Source organism: Oryctolagus cuniculus, chromosome 15, assembly GCF_964237555.1.
Source record: "Oryctolagus cuniculus chromosome 15, mOryCun1.1, whole genome shotgun sequence".
Lineage (NCBI taxonomy): Eukaryota > Metazoa > Chordata > Mammalia > Lagomorpha > Leporidae > Oryctolagus > Oryctolagus cuniculus.
The window spans coordinates 79,403,227-79,419,092 of NC_091446.1; the positions used below are offsets into that span (position 1 = coordinate 79,403,227).

The following is a 15,866-nucleotide window of genomic DNA, read 5'->3' on the forward strand; positions in this document are numbered from 1 at the left end:
TTTGGTAGATGTTGGTACACTTTTAATTCTCTCTTGAAGGTTAACCCAAGATCCTTTCCCCATTTGACTACCTGAAACTTTTCCTAGGATGGAAGACTTGGGATTCAGGCTTGGCCAACATTACCTCATCACTTTTCTGTGAGCAAGAGAAGAACAGTGTCCAGTGCAGTGCAGTTATTGAGGATATGGGTTCTGGAGTCGGTTCTCCATAGCTGTGTTTCTGAATCTGCACAGATATATATCCAGGGTCCAGATGCCAAGCTTCTCCCTCATCCATTTGCCTATGGACATAATATTTCAGTGGTCATAATAGTATTCAGTCCACATAACTCTGCAGATTAAAGAAGAACATGTGTGTGAAATGGAAGTATAGATTTGATACTACACAATAAGTGCTGCAAACTACTTATACTTGAGTAAAAAACACTTTCAGTGGAAGTGAATAATGAAATTCATAGCAACCAACCATGGAGTGAATTTGCTTGTCATCAAGATAATCAAGAAGAAATAGTGACCAAAATACTCTGCTCCATTTGCAGACTTCTGGAATGCTAGGACTGGCAGGGCCTTTGGAATTCTAACACATCAGTATTTCCCACATTGTGATCCACAATGATTCATCAGTTTTCTAGGGAAAATAATACCCTGTGATCAAAAGAAGTCTGGCAGACATGACATTCAAATCCTTCCCATGCTTTGGAGTTTTAAGTCCACATTAGAATGTTAAAAGCTATGCAACTCCATAGTTTGATAAACTCATTTACAATTGTTTAGCCAGTCTTCACCCAACCTTACTTGACAATAAAACCGCATAGTTTACTGAGCACCATTTGAGTTATCTAATGCTACACAACAGATTGCCCCCACATTTAGTGGTTTCAGGTAACAGTGAAGATGTGTATTTCAAAATCCCATGTATTTCCTGTGCTGGAAGGTGGAAGATGCTGTCGCAGTTGGTGCTGTCTGGGGTGCCACTTCTCTCTCATATGATTTCTTGTTTCCAGATGGTTTTCTTACAAAGGTGTGCTCAAGACAGTGTTTCAGTAGGGCCAACAACAGAACCATTAGGCAGCCAAAGGCCTAACTCCTGAAAGTTGGACAACAGCACTTCTGTTGCATAATATCAGGTAAAACAAGTCACAAGGCCAGGCTGGAATCCAGGGATGTGAACACTTCTGTTCCTCTTGGTGGGAGGCCGAAGTCGCATTGCAGAAGGTCACTGAGAGTGGTACAAGGAAGTGCCATGGCCATCTTGGAGTACAATCTACTACTACACAAGGAACATTTTTTGAAACACAGTTTAGGAAATGCTAATATAGAACAAGTCCCACATTTTCTGGGTTTAGATACTGAGATTCTTGGGCATAGATTGGTTTTCCCAAGGATACATAGCTGGTAATCCACAGAGCTGAGGTTACGCTCTGGTCCTCAGACTCCAAGTTTTCTCACTTTACCATGTTGTTCCAGAGGATGACTGATTCTGAATGATTTCAGTGTTGTCCAAACACTTCCTCCCTAAATTTTCAGGGTCCAAGAACTTGTTGTTGGCCTTCTAAGCCAGTCTGGTTTGACTGTTAAAACAGGAATAACTCAATCCACCAGGGACTTGCTTCCTGTCTGTCCCTTCCATTTAGGATAGGTTCTGGTCAAACTTGGTGGTTTTGAATGGCATGTGCAAGGTGAGCTGTCTCTCAGAAACCTCTCGTGAGAACCACGTAAGCAGGTTTGCCAATACTTTTGCTGTGTTTCCTGGGTCTCTATTGAGTCCAGCATGTTTACAATCCACAGTCAGATCTTCACCTAATCCCCCATGTCTCTTAAACCACAATCCACCCCGGGCTAGTCACATCAGTGAATTTACTTAATGCTTATCTGAAATGGCAACTTATCCTAAACATGCCTTTCATGTTATTAAAATGTTTAAAAGCAAATCCAGAAATAATAACCCCTCTATGAATTTTCCCTGAACTGATCAAGACAAGCATGAAAACCTAACCTGATTTTTATGTCTACAAATTCTGTTCAAGCCCCTTCTACTTAATTTTTATGAAGACCCCTTATTTTGCATGCTCTGTGAGATTTTTATTGACTCTACTCAAAGCATGTTTGGGGCTTGGACATTTTCTACCTAAGTACAGTCTTCTGTTTATGTATAATGTGTTTGAATTTTATTTTATTTTATTTTAATGCCAGCACTATGACTTAGTCTTGGATTCTGTGCTTTCCAATGGAGGAAGACGCATCTGAATTGCTCTTTGCAGAAGCCCAAAGTCACATCTGCTGCCGCAGTGCCTGGGGAATACTTGGTGACAACAGCTTGGTCAATGTCTCCATGACACGGACCCCTAGCCACATTGCTTAAACATTTGCATGAACTTGACTTTAAATGTCCTAGCTTGCTTTGCTCAGGAAAAGACACATTAAACAAAGGCACGCTTTGCAGACAGGACACGAGACTGTGGCTTTGTATTCCTTTTGTATTAATGTTTATTGTGAACAGAACCCAGCCTCTCTCTAGATGGCATTTTCTGCTCATGTGTCACAGCGTGACAGGCTCTGAAGGCTGCATCTCCTTCCCATTCTTAGCTCATTACAAGGTGGGGTGAACAGAAGGATGAAGGGTTTTGTGGCTGTGATTTATACATGAGGAACAGAGGTAGATGTTAAGTCCCTCGCCTGATATTTAAATCTAAGGCTACCAGGGAACTAAACAGGAGAAAGAAAATAACAGGTGATGTTATAAACACAGCCAGTATCAAATAAACTTTGAAAGATCTCTCTGGAAATGCTGTTAAAATGCAGCTCAACTCTTTGTTTATTTGGTTGATTTTCTCTGAGGCTGAGGGTGCAAGAAGCAGGAAAATAAATACATCATGTGATGCCTGTGTTGGAGAACTACAGAGAGGCAGGTTAACTGATGAAGTTCAAGTGTCAAGGAGAAAATCCCCTTTGAGCCACTTTAGATCTCGGGAGATGCCAATCTTCCTGGGCCCTGATATTAAAGTCCTCTTAGTGTGAAACTAGGTCCAGTTGGCAGAAGAGAGCAGCAAATGACATTTTGGAGGCTGGCCTAATCTGATGAACAATTAAATCACATTTCCCTGAAATCTGCCTTTCCAAATATTGTCTGTGCTCATGTCAAGATGGAAAGTCACTTTGTGCAAGCATGTTGGTTTAGAAATGAAATGTCCTCTAACATAAATTGAAACAATTTCTCTGTTCATCAGGTCACCTTTCTAGAATTCTCCAAGAGTCACCTGCAGCCACAGTCTTCCATTTAAGCATCTGCCCTCACATCCATCCACTCCACTCCCTACCTTTCTTTCTACTTATTGACTCACCAGAATTAGTAACTCATTTTGGTGCTATTTCTGCTGTAGGGTTACCCAAGTTAATATGTGTGTAACTGTGGCTGACTCATCATTCACTGGAGTTTGAAACATCAGAAGCAAAGAGTTAAGGGAATGGAGAAGCAGGCAGCAAGGTCATTGCAGTCTCCTACCAAGCAAGCTTTCTTTTCCCTGGGGACTGGGACCAGTTTCCTGTGAAAATGTCAGGTATCATGGAAGCGAGTTCATGAAGGAACTAAGATCAAAATGCTCCAATGTGTTCTTTTAGAAAATGAGAACATTATAGGAGAGATGTGTGCAGTCCTCAGAGAGGAAGGGTTATTCAGAGGTGTGTGTGCGGTGGTGGTGGGGCAGGTAGATTGATGCAGGAGACTGTCACAGCCTAGGTATTCACTGTAGGGACAAGAGCCACTAAGCCAATTCATCTCAAGACAACCCTGGGAGCATTTGTGGGGAGGTCAGATAGTTAAAATGAGGGTTCATGAATCATTGATATAAGATTTTTTTAAAGTCAGCTTTGCTAACACTGAAATGGAACCATCCAACTTTGTCAATAGAGTGAGCAGTCTCTTAAAGGCCAGTTCCTCTGATGGACTGCATGCTGGGGAGATACCATAACTTGTATCTGAAGCTATATCATGCATATTTTCTCCCACCCAAGCAAAAGTAGAGTCAACTCCTCAGTAAGTAATAAAGTAGTACATGTTTTGTTTAAAAATATCTTTTTAGAGCTCCTGATTCTGGAATGTGGAATAGGTATTTCTCTATTGCTCCCACTAATGATCACTGAAAAAATTGGCTATTATTTAGAAAACAAGGATAAGAATACTGAAAGGTATAGAAATGAAGGCAGACCAACTAGGGACTTTAGCACCCAAGAAATCACACAGTGGTGAATTTCCTGGCTTTTCTGTGTTCTTACATATTTCAGACTGAGAACTCAAGAAGCCAGCATTTCAGAAGTCCCAACAAGTGTAGACAAAATAAGCCATAACCAAAGCCTGCTTTCTCTTGTCAAAGAATCAAGAAAAGTACAGCCAAGCAAGACAGAAATCACTTAGTCAACAGTCATTGGATTGCACATAAAGACCCTAGTTAGTCCCACCCTGTCACAAGACAAGGCCAAGTGTGGAGCCTACACTTCCAGCTTCTTGATTCAGAAACGAAGAACCGCAGCACCCTCCTTGGGATGGTGTCAAGGCCCAATAGGGAACTTAGATTTTTCATCTTCACTTGTCTTTAGAGAGACCTGGCTTGTTGTCAGTGGAGGCCATATGGAATTCCTGTGTGTTCACCCCAAAGCAAGCCACTCATTGCAGTAATGAGACACCTCTCCTCCTTTGTACTGGGGTAGTGTCCTAGGAAGCATACCAGAGCCTTCTAGGACACTTTTGTTTTGTTTTGTTTTGTTTTACTTACGATGCAGGGAGGCACCATGGTGAATCTAGAGGAAGGAAAGAGGATGTGTGTGTGTGTGTGTGTGTGTGTGTCGAGAAAAAGATGAGCAAGTGCATGAGCAAGACCAAGTCAGAACTAGAGATGTGTAGAGCAGCATGTAAGAAAAGAACTACACTAACATATGAGGGCTCTTGGAAAATGAATCTAATGAGAAAACTATGCATGGAAATTTAAAAAAAAAGTGTTCTGTAGCAAAACAAATGAAACATCTGGGTATACTTCCAACAAAATATGCAAAATCTCTATGTGGATCACCACAAAGCTCCTAAAAAAGTCTCAAGGAAGAACTAAACATTTGCAGACACATTCTATGGTCATGGATTGGAAGACTCAATCTAGCCCAGATATCTGTATTTCTTCACTGAATAGACCAACACAGTCTTAATAAAAATCCTATCAATGTGGCCAGCACTGTGGCGTAGCGGGTGCTGACATTCCATATAGACGTTGCTTTGAGTCCTGGCTGCTCCTCTTCCAATCTAGCTCTCTACTCTGGCCTGGGAAGCAGTAGATGGTGGCCCAAGTGCTTGGGCCCCTACCATCCGTATGGGAGAATCAGATGAAGGTCAGGGCTCCTGGCTTCAGATCAGCACAGTTCCAGCTGTTGTGGCCAATTGGGGAGTGAGTCAGCAGATGGAAGACCTCTCTCTTGCTCTCTCTCTCTTCCTCTTCTTCTCTGTGTAACTCTTTGAAATAAATAAATCTTCAAAAAATCCTATCAAGATGTTTTACAGTTACCAAACTGATTTTAAAATGTATGTGGGGATGAAGATACCCTGAAGATCCCACTGCCCATAATTGAAGATGAACACACTGGAGGACTGACGTGTCACAGCTTCACTAACTTATGAGACAGCCAATCATGGCAATGTGGGATTAGTGAGTGTCAGAATGGTAACCCCGGAAGAGACCTTCACGAATACAGTTATCAGACTTTTGACAAGAAAGCAAAGTGATACAATGGAGAAAGTCTTCTTAAGAAAGAGCACCAGGTTTGTGAAATCTCCATTCCAGGGAGGGCAAAGGACTGTCCAAAGGCAGGTGGCTTTCAATGGAGACAGATGCCTGCGGGTCACCCTGCACATGGCTGACCAGGGGTGGATGGTTCGAGGCCATAGGCACCAGGAAAGTCTCTAGGTGTGCGTTCCCATTAGTAACACTGTTTAGGGCATGCAGCTGGACAGGTGGACTGCCTGCACATCTCTGAGTACACTGCGGTCCACCCAGGAAGCCAGGGCAGAGCACAAAGCACAGCACAGGCTTGACCTGGACAGAGGCCTTCCCATCCACTTCACCTGCCCTGTAGCAACCTTGCCTGCAAGCTCATCATCGGGCTCACATCTTCCCCCAGATAAGGAGCAGAAGAAGCTGGTGAAGACTCCAAAATATGGCCTTATGGTTCCCAGGAACAAGAGGACCAGCCTCGAGCACTGGAGAACAGGAGCAGGCTCAGGACTGGCCCATGGCTGTGGCTCCCCAGCCTGGAGAGATGAGTCATCAGCACAGTAGCCACTTGTCACCCTCTATCTCGTCAGCTTCTGGCCTCAGCGTGATTCTGCAAAAAGCACCCTGTGGGGACCAGCGATTGTGAGCCCTTGGGGTCCTGCCACTGACACAGCCATGGCTCATTCAAGAATGGAGTACAGACTCAACAGCTAGAGAATCCTGGGCCTTCCAGACCCAGGGGAAAATGGCTATGGCCTAACCTGCCCCATTGTGATGACCCAGGTGGCTTCTGATGAACAGGGCCTAGTGGCCCTTTGGAGGTTGTATGGGTTGAGGAAGGGGCTACAAATGTCTGGGACCCTTGGAGAACTGGGATGCTCTCTCTGCCCAAGGTAGGGTTGCAGACTCCTTCCCTGTGGAGCCTCCAGGCCAGGAGCCTCTGAGCCAGGATTCTCTTCTCCCAACATCAGGGGACACATTCTCCATGCTAATGACCCCTAGTGACAGCATGACCTGGAGAAGCTGAACCCACTGTGACAGCAGCCCAGGAGGCCTGAGCTGCCAGAGGGCATGTGGGCATCTGGCCAGCCAGGTGTGCCACCAGGACTACCTGGACATTCTGGGGCTGCCTCCACCCACTGGCATCCTGGTGTGTGGTCAGAAGTGCCCTGGGGGTCCTCTCATGGGCTCAGGCCATGAGATGCTGGATTGTGAGAAGGGGCAGAGAGGATGGAAGCAAAGAGGGAAGAAGAGTGGGAACCTGGTGCCCACATACCCAGGACAGTGCACAGAGGTGATCGTGGGCCTGGTCCCTTGGCTGGACCCACACTCCTGAACTGTCCCAAAGGCCACATGTACCCAGCCACTGCTGCTCCTCCAGTGCTCCCCTGTCCATGCTGGGCACAGGTCAATCTCAGGAACTGATGGAGCACCCTGAGCCAGGTCTCTGCCTGCATCTGGTGGCTGTGGCACCTCCAGCCTCTTGCAAGGGACTCAGGGACCCTGTGTGGCAGCTCGGCTCCAGGGGTCACAAAATCAAATACATTCTGAAATAAACAATTTAGTATACAATCAACAAGGGGGCAGAAGTTCCCGGGTTCCCTCACAAAGGCCAGAGGGGTATGTGGCAGCCCACAGGAGCCTGGGTCTGTGTCCTATCTCATCTCCTGCTCTGAGGGTGCCCATAGCAACTGTGGCAGTGGGTTGGATCCTTGGCTGAGATAAGCTAGGGTGAGGCCACTCAGGGAGGGGGAGAGGAGCTCCAGAGAGGAACCTTGTCAATCAGGGAGTCCACTGGGCATAGAGAAGCTAGATTCTGGCCGAGTTGAGCTAGAGTGAGGCAGCTCAGGGAGGTGGAGAGGAGCTCCAGAGAGGAGCCTTGTCCATGGGGGAGGCCGCTGTGCTCAGACAGGCTAGGCTTCTGGCCCGTCTGAGCTGGACACCTGGTGGGCTCTTCTTCCCCTCCAGGTGCCCACACACATCCAGCTCCTCCATGGAATGGGCAGCAAGGAGGCCTCGAGCCAGGGAGGGCACACAGGCCTGGTCTCCCAGCACAGGGCTGGCTCCTGCAGGCTCCAGCCCATGAGTATCCCCAGAGTGCATGGGGCTCCCAAGCAGGGTAGGCGTCTTCAGCCCTGCTCCCAGGGCTGGCACAGCCTGCATGGGCCCAGGATCCAGGGGCTTTGAGGCAGGTGGGGGAGGGGCCCTGAGATCCTGCTGGCCACCCAGCTCCAGGGGCCAGAAATCAGCGCCTTTGACAGGCGGGCTGAGATGTGGGAGGCCCCCCCATTGGGACAGGTCTCCCCTGCTCTGCAAGCTCTGTGGGGCCAAGAGGCCCGGGCCACGCAGAGACTCTGAGGGCTTCACAGACAAGGCTGGGGATGAGGGCTCCGGGGAGGCACCCTCTTAACGGCCTCCCTCATCATGCTCTTCAAAAATCGTCGCCAGCAGGAGGAATCACAGGTTTCGCAGCAGCTTTGGCCAGGGAGATGCAGGGCACTCAGCAGCCTGGTCTTTCTCCTCTTCCTCCTCCTCCTCTTCCTCTTACTTCTCCTCCAGGCCGCTGTAGTACTCCTCGTCGTCAGAGTCGGAGTCATCATCTTTGAAGGTCACGTTGAGTTTGGTCAGGGAAGTCCAGCGCCGGAGGGGGCCTAGCTCATCTACCCAGGAGCACTGTGGGCCCGAGAGGCTGGTGGTGCCCCCTGACCCTGAGGCCCCCGTGGAGGAGCCTGGGACGTGGGGCTTGGTGCTGCTCTTGCCATGACTGCCCTTCTCCTTGGCGTGTTGCTTGAAGTCGGGCTGAACGGCAGATCCGAGAGGACTGGTCCCCTCAGGGACAGAAGCTGAAGCCCATGCTGGCTCCTGGGGAGTTGCAGCAGCGGGGTGGCACCCTTTACTCTCCTCAATGATGGTCTTGCGCTTGAGGGACAATGATGGGGGAGCGTGCTCCTGAGAGCCAGGTGGCACCTACAGGGCCAGGCTGCCATCTTCCATTGGTTTTGCTGGAAGAACAGATGGGTTTTGCTTCTGTATGGCCACCATCTGGCCTGCAGGGTGCCTGCCCTGACGTGACCCTTGGGGTCCCCATCACTTGGTGTGACGCTCAGGACACCTCCAGCCTTCTGGCCACAGAAGGAAAAGTGCTTGCAGCCTGGGCCATGGGAATGACGGGGACACTTCTGGTTCTTCCTGCAAGGCCCCACATGCTGGACACTCCTTGAGCCCCCCTCCTCACTCTCTCATCTCTGGGGACTGCTGGCACCAACTCAGGACCCCATCACCTACCCCACCTGAAATCCTGGGCCCTAACAGTGTATTGGCTGAGTTACCCGCATCTGAGTCCCTCCTGAATTGTAGGAAGGGAACTGAGCCTAAGATGATGGGGGTGAGAGCTGGGCTGTGGGGCAGACATGGAGTCTGGTTCAGGCCCTCAGGGACAGGGAATGCAGTTTCTAAAGAGGTGGCAGGAGTGCCCTGTGTTATCTGCCCCTGGGCCACTGTGCCTTTCCTGGTGAGATTGGGCTGTCACTGCTTCTGTCCCATGAGCACCAGGGTAGGCAGTACCTAGAAGCACAGTGGGGCCTCCCCAGTGCCTGAACAACCTGCACCTGGGCCCCCACTGCCAGCCTCTAGAGCTGGGACAGACCCATCTCTGCTCTTCATGGGGACCCAGGCGCTCAGGTCCTTGATGGCAGCAGCAGCAGGGACGAGTACGGGGACCCCTGCCCACCAGAGCCCAGAGGCCAGTGCTGCTCCGGATCCTGCTGACTTCTGTTTGCTCAAGGCTAAGACTGCAGAGCCCACACTCAGCTGCACTTGGCTTCTGCCGCGGGGGCCCCCAGCGCCTGCCTCTGCACCCACCCTGCTCACAGGAGTGGACTCAGCCCCCACAACTGGGCTCAGGGCACCTGGGCCTTCCAGGGGTCCTCAGATGGCTGAAGGAGATCCAGTGCCAGCTGGACCATCCCGCAGGAGGATCCAGGGAAGCTGCCCGAGGCCCCACCAGGCCATGCTGTCAGAAGCTCCTGAAAGCAGAACTGCTGAGCCTGGGGAGGTCAAGGAGGACTAGGAAGAGGTGAGACCCTGGGCAGGGCTGCCAGGGCTGGCACTCCCACTACTGACTCCCCCAAGGGAGCATGGGATGGGGCCGTGTGCTGGATTCACCTTCAGGAGGCAGGAGGCACTGGAGCTTCCCCAACTCACGCATGGAGGCCCGCAGCTGCCTGATGGCCGCATCCTCGCTCAGTGACCAAGCCTGCTTCAGGGTCACCTGCAGGAACTCCCGGATGTGGTCCCTGGACATCTTCAGCAGGCACTCTAGACATGGGGGCGGGCATCAGGCTAGGTGGAGCCCTAGGGATGGTGCAGCCACCATGGCTGCTCCAATCCTTGTTCCTGCTCCAAACCCTGACCCTGGCCCTGTCCCCCACTTGCTGGCCCTGAGGCTCAGCCTCAGCTTGGACCACCCTCAGCAGGACAGGGCCTGCCTGGTCTGCACAGCAGGCTCCCTCTTGTGTCTGCTGGGCCTGGGGAAGCTCAGCCCTGCTCAGAGTCACAGGCCACCAGGTCAAGAGAGCCAGGCACTGGGAAAGGAACACATGCAGGGACTCCTGAATGTGGTCCCGGGACATCTTCAACACAGGCTCTAGACATGGTGGTGGGTGTCAGGCTGGGAGGTGCCATAGGGATGGCACAGCCACCATGGCTGCTCCATCCCTGTCCCTGCACCAGACATGGGCTGCAGACCCCCTTGGACACCCATGAGTGTCAAGCACTAGATGAGACTGATCAGGGGCCACTTTTCCTGGGCAATGACCTTGGCCACTTCTCCCAGTGGACTTTTGAGTTTTTGGGGTTGGAAATGAAATGGGATTTGCAATGCCCCCTAAGCTGACCAAGAACTCAGAAAACTCGTCCCTCCCCCAGGTTCTGCTCACCCAGGCCAAGTATGAGACCCCCCCAAGTCCTCCATCCCCAGCACCATGGCCTCTGATGGCCCTGAGGACTTACTTCGATGGACCTTGAGGACAGTGTATACCATGATGGTGAGTACGTGCGTGCCCTCAAGGATGTAGATGTCCCACATCCTAAGTGCCAGGGGGAACAGCAACTGGGGACAGAGGCATTGAAGGACCCCGTGTGTCAGGGCCTCAGCAGGGCCCACAGTGGGTGGGTGTGCAGTGTCATAGGGCATCCTAGCTGTGCCCTAGAAGCCCAGAGAGAAAGAGCACCAAGACCTATCCAGGACCCCGGGGCCACCCAGACTGCTCTGCACACTTTGGAAGCCACACTGGAGATGCCAGACACACCAGGGACCTGGGGGATGGGTCAGCCCTTGGGCTGTGCTGACACCAGCCTCTGCCACTGGGGGTCCATGGATCTCCTGCCTCTCACTGTAGGGCTCTGGCCTTTGCCAGGCTCTCAGGATGGGTCCTGGTGGGACCTGTCCCCTCCTTGCTGTCCCTGAGGCTCAGCCTCAGCTTGGACCACCTTTAGCAGGGCAGGGCCTGCCTGGTCTGCACAGCAGGCTCCCTCCTATGTCTGCTGGGGCTGGGGGGGCTCAGCCCTGATCAGAGTCACAGGCCACCAGTACAAGAGAGCCAGATACTGGGCAGGAGCTTCCCTGGGCAAGGGGTCCCTGGGGCACTTACCCCATCCAGGAAACCCTGGATGCACCAGTGCACGGTGTAGTCCTCCAGGTACACACCCTTCTTCTCCTAAGAAGAGGCAGAGGGGGCTCAGGGCCCAGGGCCCAGGCCTGACTCCCTCTAATCTGTGCCCTGTTGCAGAGCCCCTGGGTGCAGGAAGCCCAGCAGCAGGTGCATCCCCTCTCCCAGCCATGCAGATTCCTGAAGGGACACAGGTCCCTCAGTCCACTCTGCCCTGGGGACAGCGTTTCCCTTCAATCTACGCAAACTCTGGGGGACCAAGTGCAGGAAATCAAACCAGCACCCAAGCTGCCGCAGTCTCCAGTAACCAAGAAAAGCCTTGGTGAGGATGTAGCCTCCCCTGGCCCAGGAAGCAGTCAGGACCCCTCTCTGTCCTCCCCTCCCTGAACGCAGAGCCCCCGAGAGGAGAAAGGAGATGTTTACTTACCAGGTGTTTCTCCAGGGAGGGCAGCACGCGATGCATGATATCTCTCAGGTGGTGCTTGAATCACTCCAGTTTTGGGGTCTGGTGTGTAGAAATCTGAGTAATAGCAACCCCCCAGTCCTCATTCAGGGTGTATTCCCAAGAAAGCTGGAGAGCCAAAGGCTTGGGGTGGGGTCTTTCTGAACACGGAGGGTCAGGGGAGGCTCTAACAGGCAGGGGAGCATCAGGGGAAGGGGGGTACAGTTGACAGCCCAGGGCAGTGTGCCTTAGTTGACTGCTGGGCTGACTGCAGTCACACTGGGTGCCTAAGGGCCATCTGGTCACTTGAGGTGTGGAGGGGTCACCATAGAATGGATGCTCCTTCTGCAGGTGTGTGGCTCACTGGGTGGAAGTCTCGGTAGAGAGATGTAAAGCAGTAAGGCCAGTACGGACCTAAGGGTCATTTGTCAAAGACAAGGCACAGGACCTTTGTGTGATGGCAAGTGAGGGGTATGGCTTGGTATTGGGCCCTCTGCCGGCCCTGGCTTCTAAGGAAGTATTCTGAGGGAGACTGCCCTATGCACGCAGCAGCCAGCGAGGGACAATGTCCCAGTCACTTGTCTGCATGCCCATCCCTGCACTTGCACGGTCCACGCCCACCACACCCATCACCCACCATGCATCGAGTGCTGGCTGTCCCCCATGAGCTGGACTAGGGCCCAGAAGGCATCCTCTTCACTCAGCCACATCAGCAGCAGGGCTGCCACATGGCTTCCAGCCCAATTCCTGGAAGAACACAAAACACATCAGAGGGACTTCTCCAGCTGGGATGATCTCACATGGCAAAGGTGACCTCTCCTGGGAGGGCTGAGCGTTACCACCAGGCCCCACTGCTGCCCCTTGGGTGTCAGGATCTCAGGGACTGGAGCACATGCCAGCTCTCAAAGTTCCTGGAGAGAATCCTGCAGGGTCTGAGCGCAGGCTGTGCAGGGTTAAGAAGAGGTATGAGCCCCACCCCAGATGTCAGGAAGGGGAAGACTGTTGTGGGAGTGCAGACTGCACACCCGTGATGGCCTCTGGAGCTCTCTGCTGCACAGGTGCCCTGCTGGGCCCCACTGCAGACGTGAGGAAGAAGCACCATAGTAAGGCCTGCCTGGGCCAGAACAGAGCCCAGCCCAGGAGAAGGCTTCCGTTCTGCCCCCAGAATTGAGGTTGGGGCCAAGGAGGCCATGAGCCTGAACTCTACCCCTCAGTCTCTGCCTTGTGGATTAGAGAGGCCCCCTCAACACAGGCTGGGATCTCTGTGACCAAGGGTGCCCTGCAGGGACTGCCGGGATAGCACCTGCGATATGATCCCAGAATATTCACGGGGTTGTACATCGAATATGTGAGGAGCACCTCGAATAAGGAGCGTTGTCTGGAAGAGAAAGGACAGAGGCTATCCGTGTGGCTCTGCCTAACACAGCCTGACAGCTACACGCAGGGCCCGTGATACTCTGCTCATGAGCAGTGACATCATCAGGGCACCTGCATGTTGTCCACCGTGTGGGTGAGTGCTGCCTGCAGGGACACCAACATCTCCCAGGGTGCAGTCATGTGCAGTTTCATTTCCCCAGGTGGGAGTTCATTGCACAGGTGAGCGTTCCACTGTGGGAGGTGCAGTCCCGTGGGTCTAAGCCATGGAGAGTCAGCCTCCCATGCACGTTCAGCCTGGTAGGGAGCAGCTCCTGTGGCCTATGTGTTCCCCATGAGCCTCTGTGGCCAAACTCCCCACCTCCCCCAGCCCGTGGCCACCACTGCCCTGTTGTGTGTCCCAGGGTTTGGCCTCTTGCAGATGTCCTGTGAGTGGATCATAGCGGGTGTAGCCTTTGAGGGACACATCCTCTCTTAGTAGAATGCACCTGAGATGCATCCAGGTGAGCCCAGGGCCGAGTCTCGTCCTGCTTCTCACTGAATCCCATTCTCGGATTCAGCTGTGACATGGGTTGCTTATCCGTGTCCCCATTGAGCATCATGCAGTCCAGTGACTGTGAACACAACCCTGAATCCTGGGTGAGGGTTTTCTGTGCGCTCAGCTGTTCTGGTGGTTGTGTAAATGTGCGTGTGTGCTGGGGGTTCGTGTGGAATGTGTGTGTTTCTCATTGTGAGAAATGGCCCTGGGTGCTGCCGGTGGCCTGGGCGCTGTGCTCTGTTCCTGCAATGAACCAGAGTGGTGCTCACCTCACATTGTCCCCAGCACCCGGGGTCCTCAGTGGTCTTAGTTCCCCCATTCTCACAGCTGTGCACTGGTGCCCCGTTGTGCTTTAGGTGCTAAGTGTGTGTTCATGCGTTGAGTAGAATTGTGTGTGCCATCATGCAGGGGCCCTCCTAAGCCTTGGCCCGTGTCAGGGTAGGGAACCCTGATTTGCTTTCTTGTTATTTAGATTTACAAACTTCATTTTATATATTTTGTAAATACTGTCTCCCCTTGTGTTCCTTTTCATTTCATTCCCACCAAAGTGTCTTTGGGAAAGCAAACTGTTCAGTATAAATAGAAGGCCATGGATCCATTTTTTTCTGTCCTAGAGCAATTACGCTTTAGGTTTGAGCCCAAGTCTCTCCTAGGACCCCATGTGTACCAGGACCCTTGTACCTCCCTCCCCCGGGACCCCTGCAGCCCAGAGGCCTCACTTGGCTCCGTATCTCTCTCGAAACATGATGTGACTTCTGAACGTGCGTGCTACCTCTTCATCGATCTGTTGGACTTGATCTGAGCACAACCTGGCCCGTTCCTTCATCTCCTGCAGGACAGGGCCGAGGGGGAGGGGCCAGCCTCAGGACGAGCCAACCCCCACTGTCACACAAGCACCCCAAAGCCACATCAGCTCTTCTGGTTGGCAGGGAGAGTTTTTCTGGGGGCAGCTCATTCCCCTGATCCAGGGAGGGTCAGGGGTTCCCCACTCACCTTAGGCCCCACGCCACCCCCAGTGCCCAGCAGAGGGGCCACTGCGGACCCGCTACAGTCAGCCTGAGGCCAGGGGCTCTGCCAATGTCCTTCTGTGCTACCTCTGCCTTCCCAGAGCAGGAGAGACCCAATCAGGCCTCCGAACCTCCTCACTGGGCTCTCAGGCCCCACAGGACAGGAGTCAGCCTCACCCTGACCAGCCTTCAGGGCTGCCCCCTGCAGGAGAGCCCCAGCTCCATCAAGAGAGTGGACACCCTTCTTGGACTTGGAGCTGGCCCCAGGGGCATCCCCCACTTGAAGACTTGGGCGAGGGCGGGGCTGGCGGCTCAGTTGCTCCTTGCTCCCTGATGTCAGCCAGGGAGGTGACAGTCAGCCCGGGGCCAGCCCTCTGATGGATCAGCCCTCATTCCCAGAAGCAGTTGAGAGCTGACTCTGACCGATGGAACCAGCAGGCCAGGTGGGGGCTGGGTGAGCTGAGGCCAGGCCAGGCATGAGAAGGCCCAGGTGAGGGCAGGGCCCGGTGAGCATAAGAAACACGCAAGCAGGTGTGGGGAGGGCCGTTAGGGACAGAGCCAGCTGAGGGCCCTAGCACACAGGACTTCCACCTCATTCCAGGCCTTCTCTATGCATTCAGAACCCAGCACAATGGCACTGGGCAGTCCTGGGCCTAGAGGCAAGGTGGAACCACAGGGATGAGGGCTGTGGCCCTGACCGGATCCTTGTGTCCAGGCCCATTTGTGTGTGGGGAGACATGGAGGAGGCCTCTGGGGAGACATGGATGAGGCAGAGGGGAGGGCCGGGTGGGGGCCCCAACCGAATGACCACTCCTCCTTGGCATTACTTGTCCACCACGCGGGAGCCTTGGGCTCCTGACCAGGCCTGAGCAGGCCGGGCTGCCTCGGGTTGCGTGCAGAGCCATACCTCGAATTTGCCAGGGTTCTGGGCCTTCCTGGTATCCACGGAGAGCATCATGGCCCACACCTTGCCGCGCACCTGGGTGGGGATGCCTTTCTCAATTCTCCAGTGGAACTACAGGAGAGAGGAGGCTCTGGTGAGACCCGCCCCAGGCCCTCTGTTCGGGGGGAGCGTAGGGTGAG

General features: G+C 52.9%; 2 protein-coding genes across 6 annotated transcripts in view; one reads left to right on the plus strand and one right to left on the minus strand.

Moving 5' to 3' along the window:
• The window catches only part of LOC138843058 (TBC1 domain family member 26-like), a 19,206-nt gene continuing 3,340 nt past the window's right edge, over positions 1-15,866 (minus strand). For 4 of the 5 annotated variants that reach the window (XM_070058075.1, XM_070058076.1, XM_070058078.1 and 1 more), the window contains 7 exons: positions 15,691-15,798; positions 14,496-14,605; positions 12,502-12,611; positions 11,850-11,942; positions 11,405-11,470; positions 9,918-10,070; positions 1-281 (listed from right to left, as the gene is read on the minus strand). In XM_070058075.1, coding sequence (XP_069914176.1) covers positions 175-281; positions 9,918-10,070; positions 11,405-11,470; positions 11,850-11,942; positions 12,502-12,611; positions 14,496-14,605; positions 15,691-15,798 — 747 coding nt within the window. In that variant the 3' untranslated portion in view covers positions 1-174. Of the gene's footprint in view, positions 8,756-9,917; positions 10,071-11,404; positions 11,471-11,849; positions 11,943-12,501; positions 12,612-14,495; positions 14,606-15,690; positions 15,799-15,866 lie in introns of all 5 variants that reach the window. The other variant, XM_070058077.1, reaches the window with a different exon arrangement.
• LOC138843167 (uncharacterized) overlaps positions 8,565-15,866 on the plus strand; it is a 27,224-nt gene continuing 19,922 nt past the window's right edge. The window contains exons 1-2 of the mRNA XM_070058074.1: positions 8,565-9,828; positions 10,680-10,798. The gene's annotated coding sequence lies outside the window, so the exon portion shown is untranslated. The remainder of the gene's footprint in view (positions 9,829-10,679; positions 10,799-15,866) is intronic.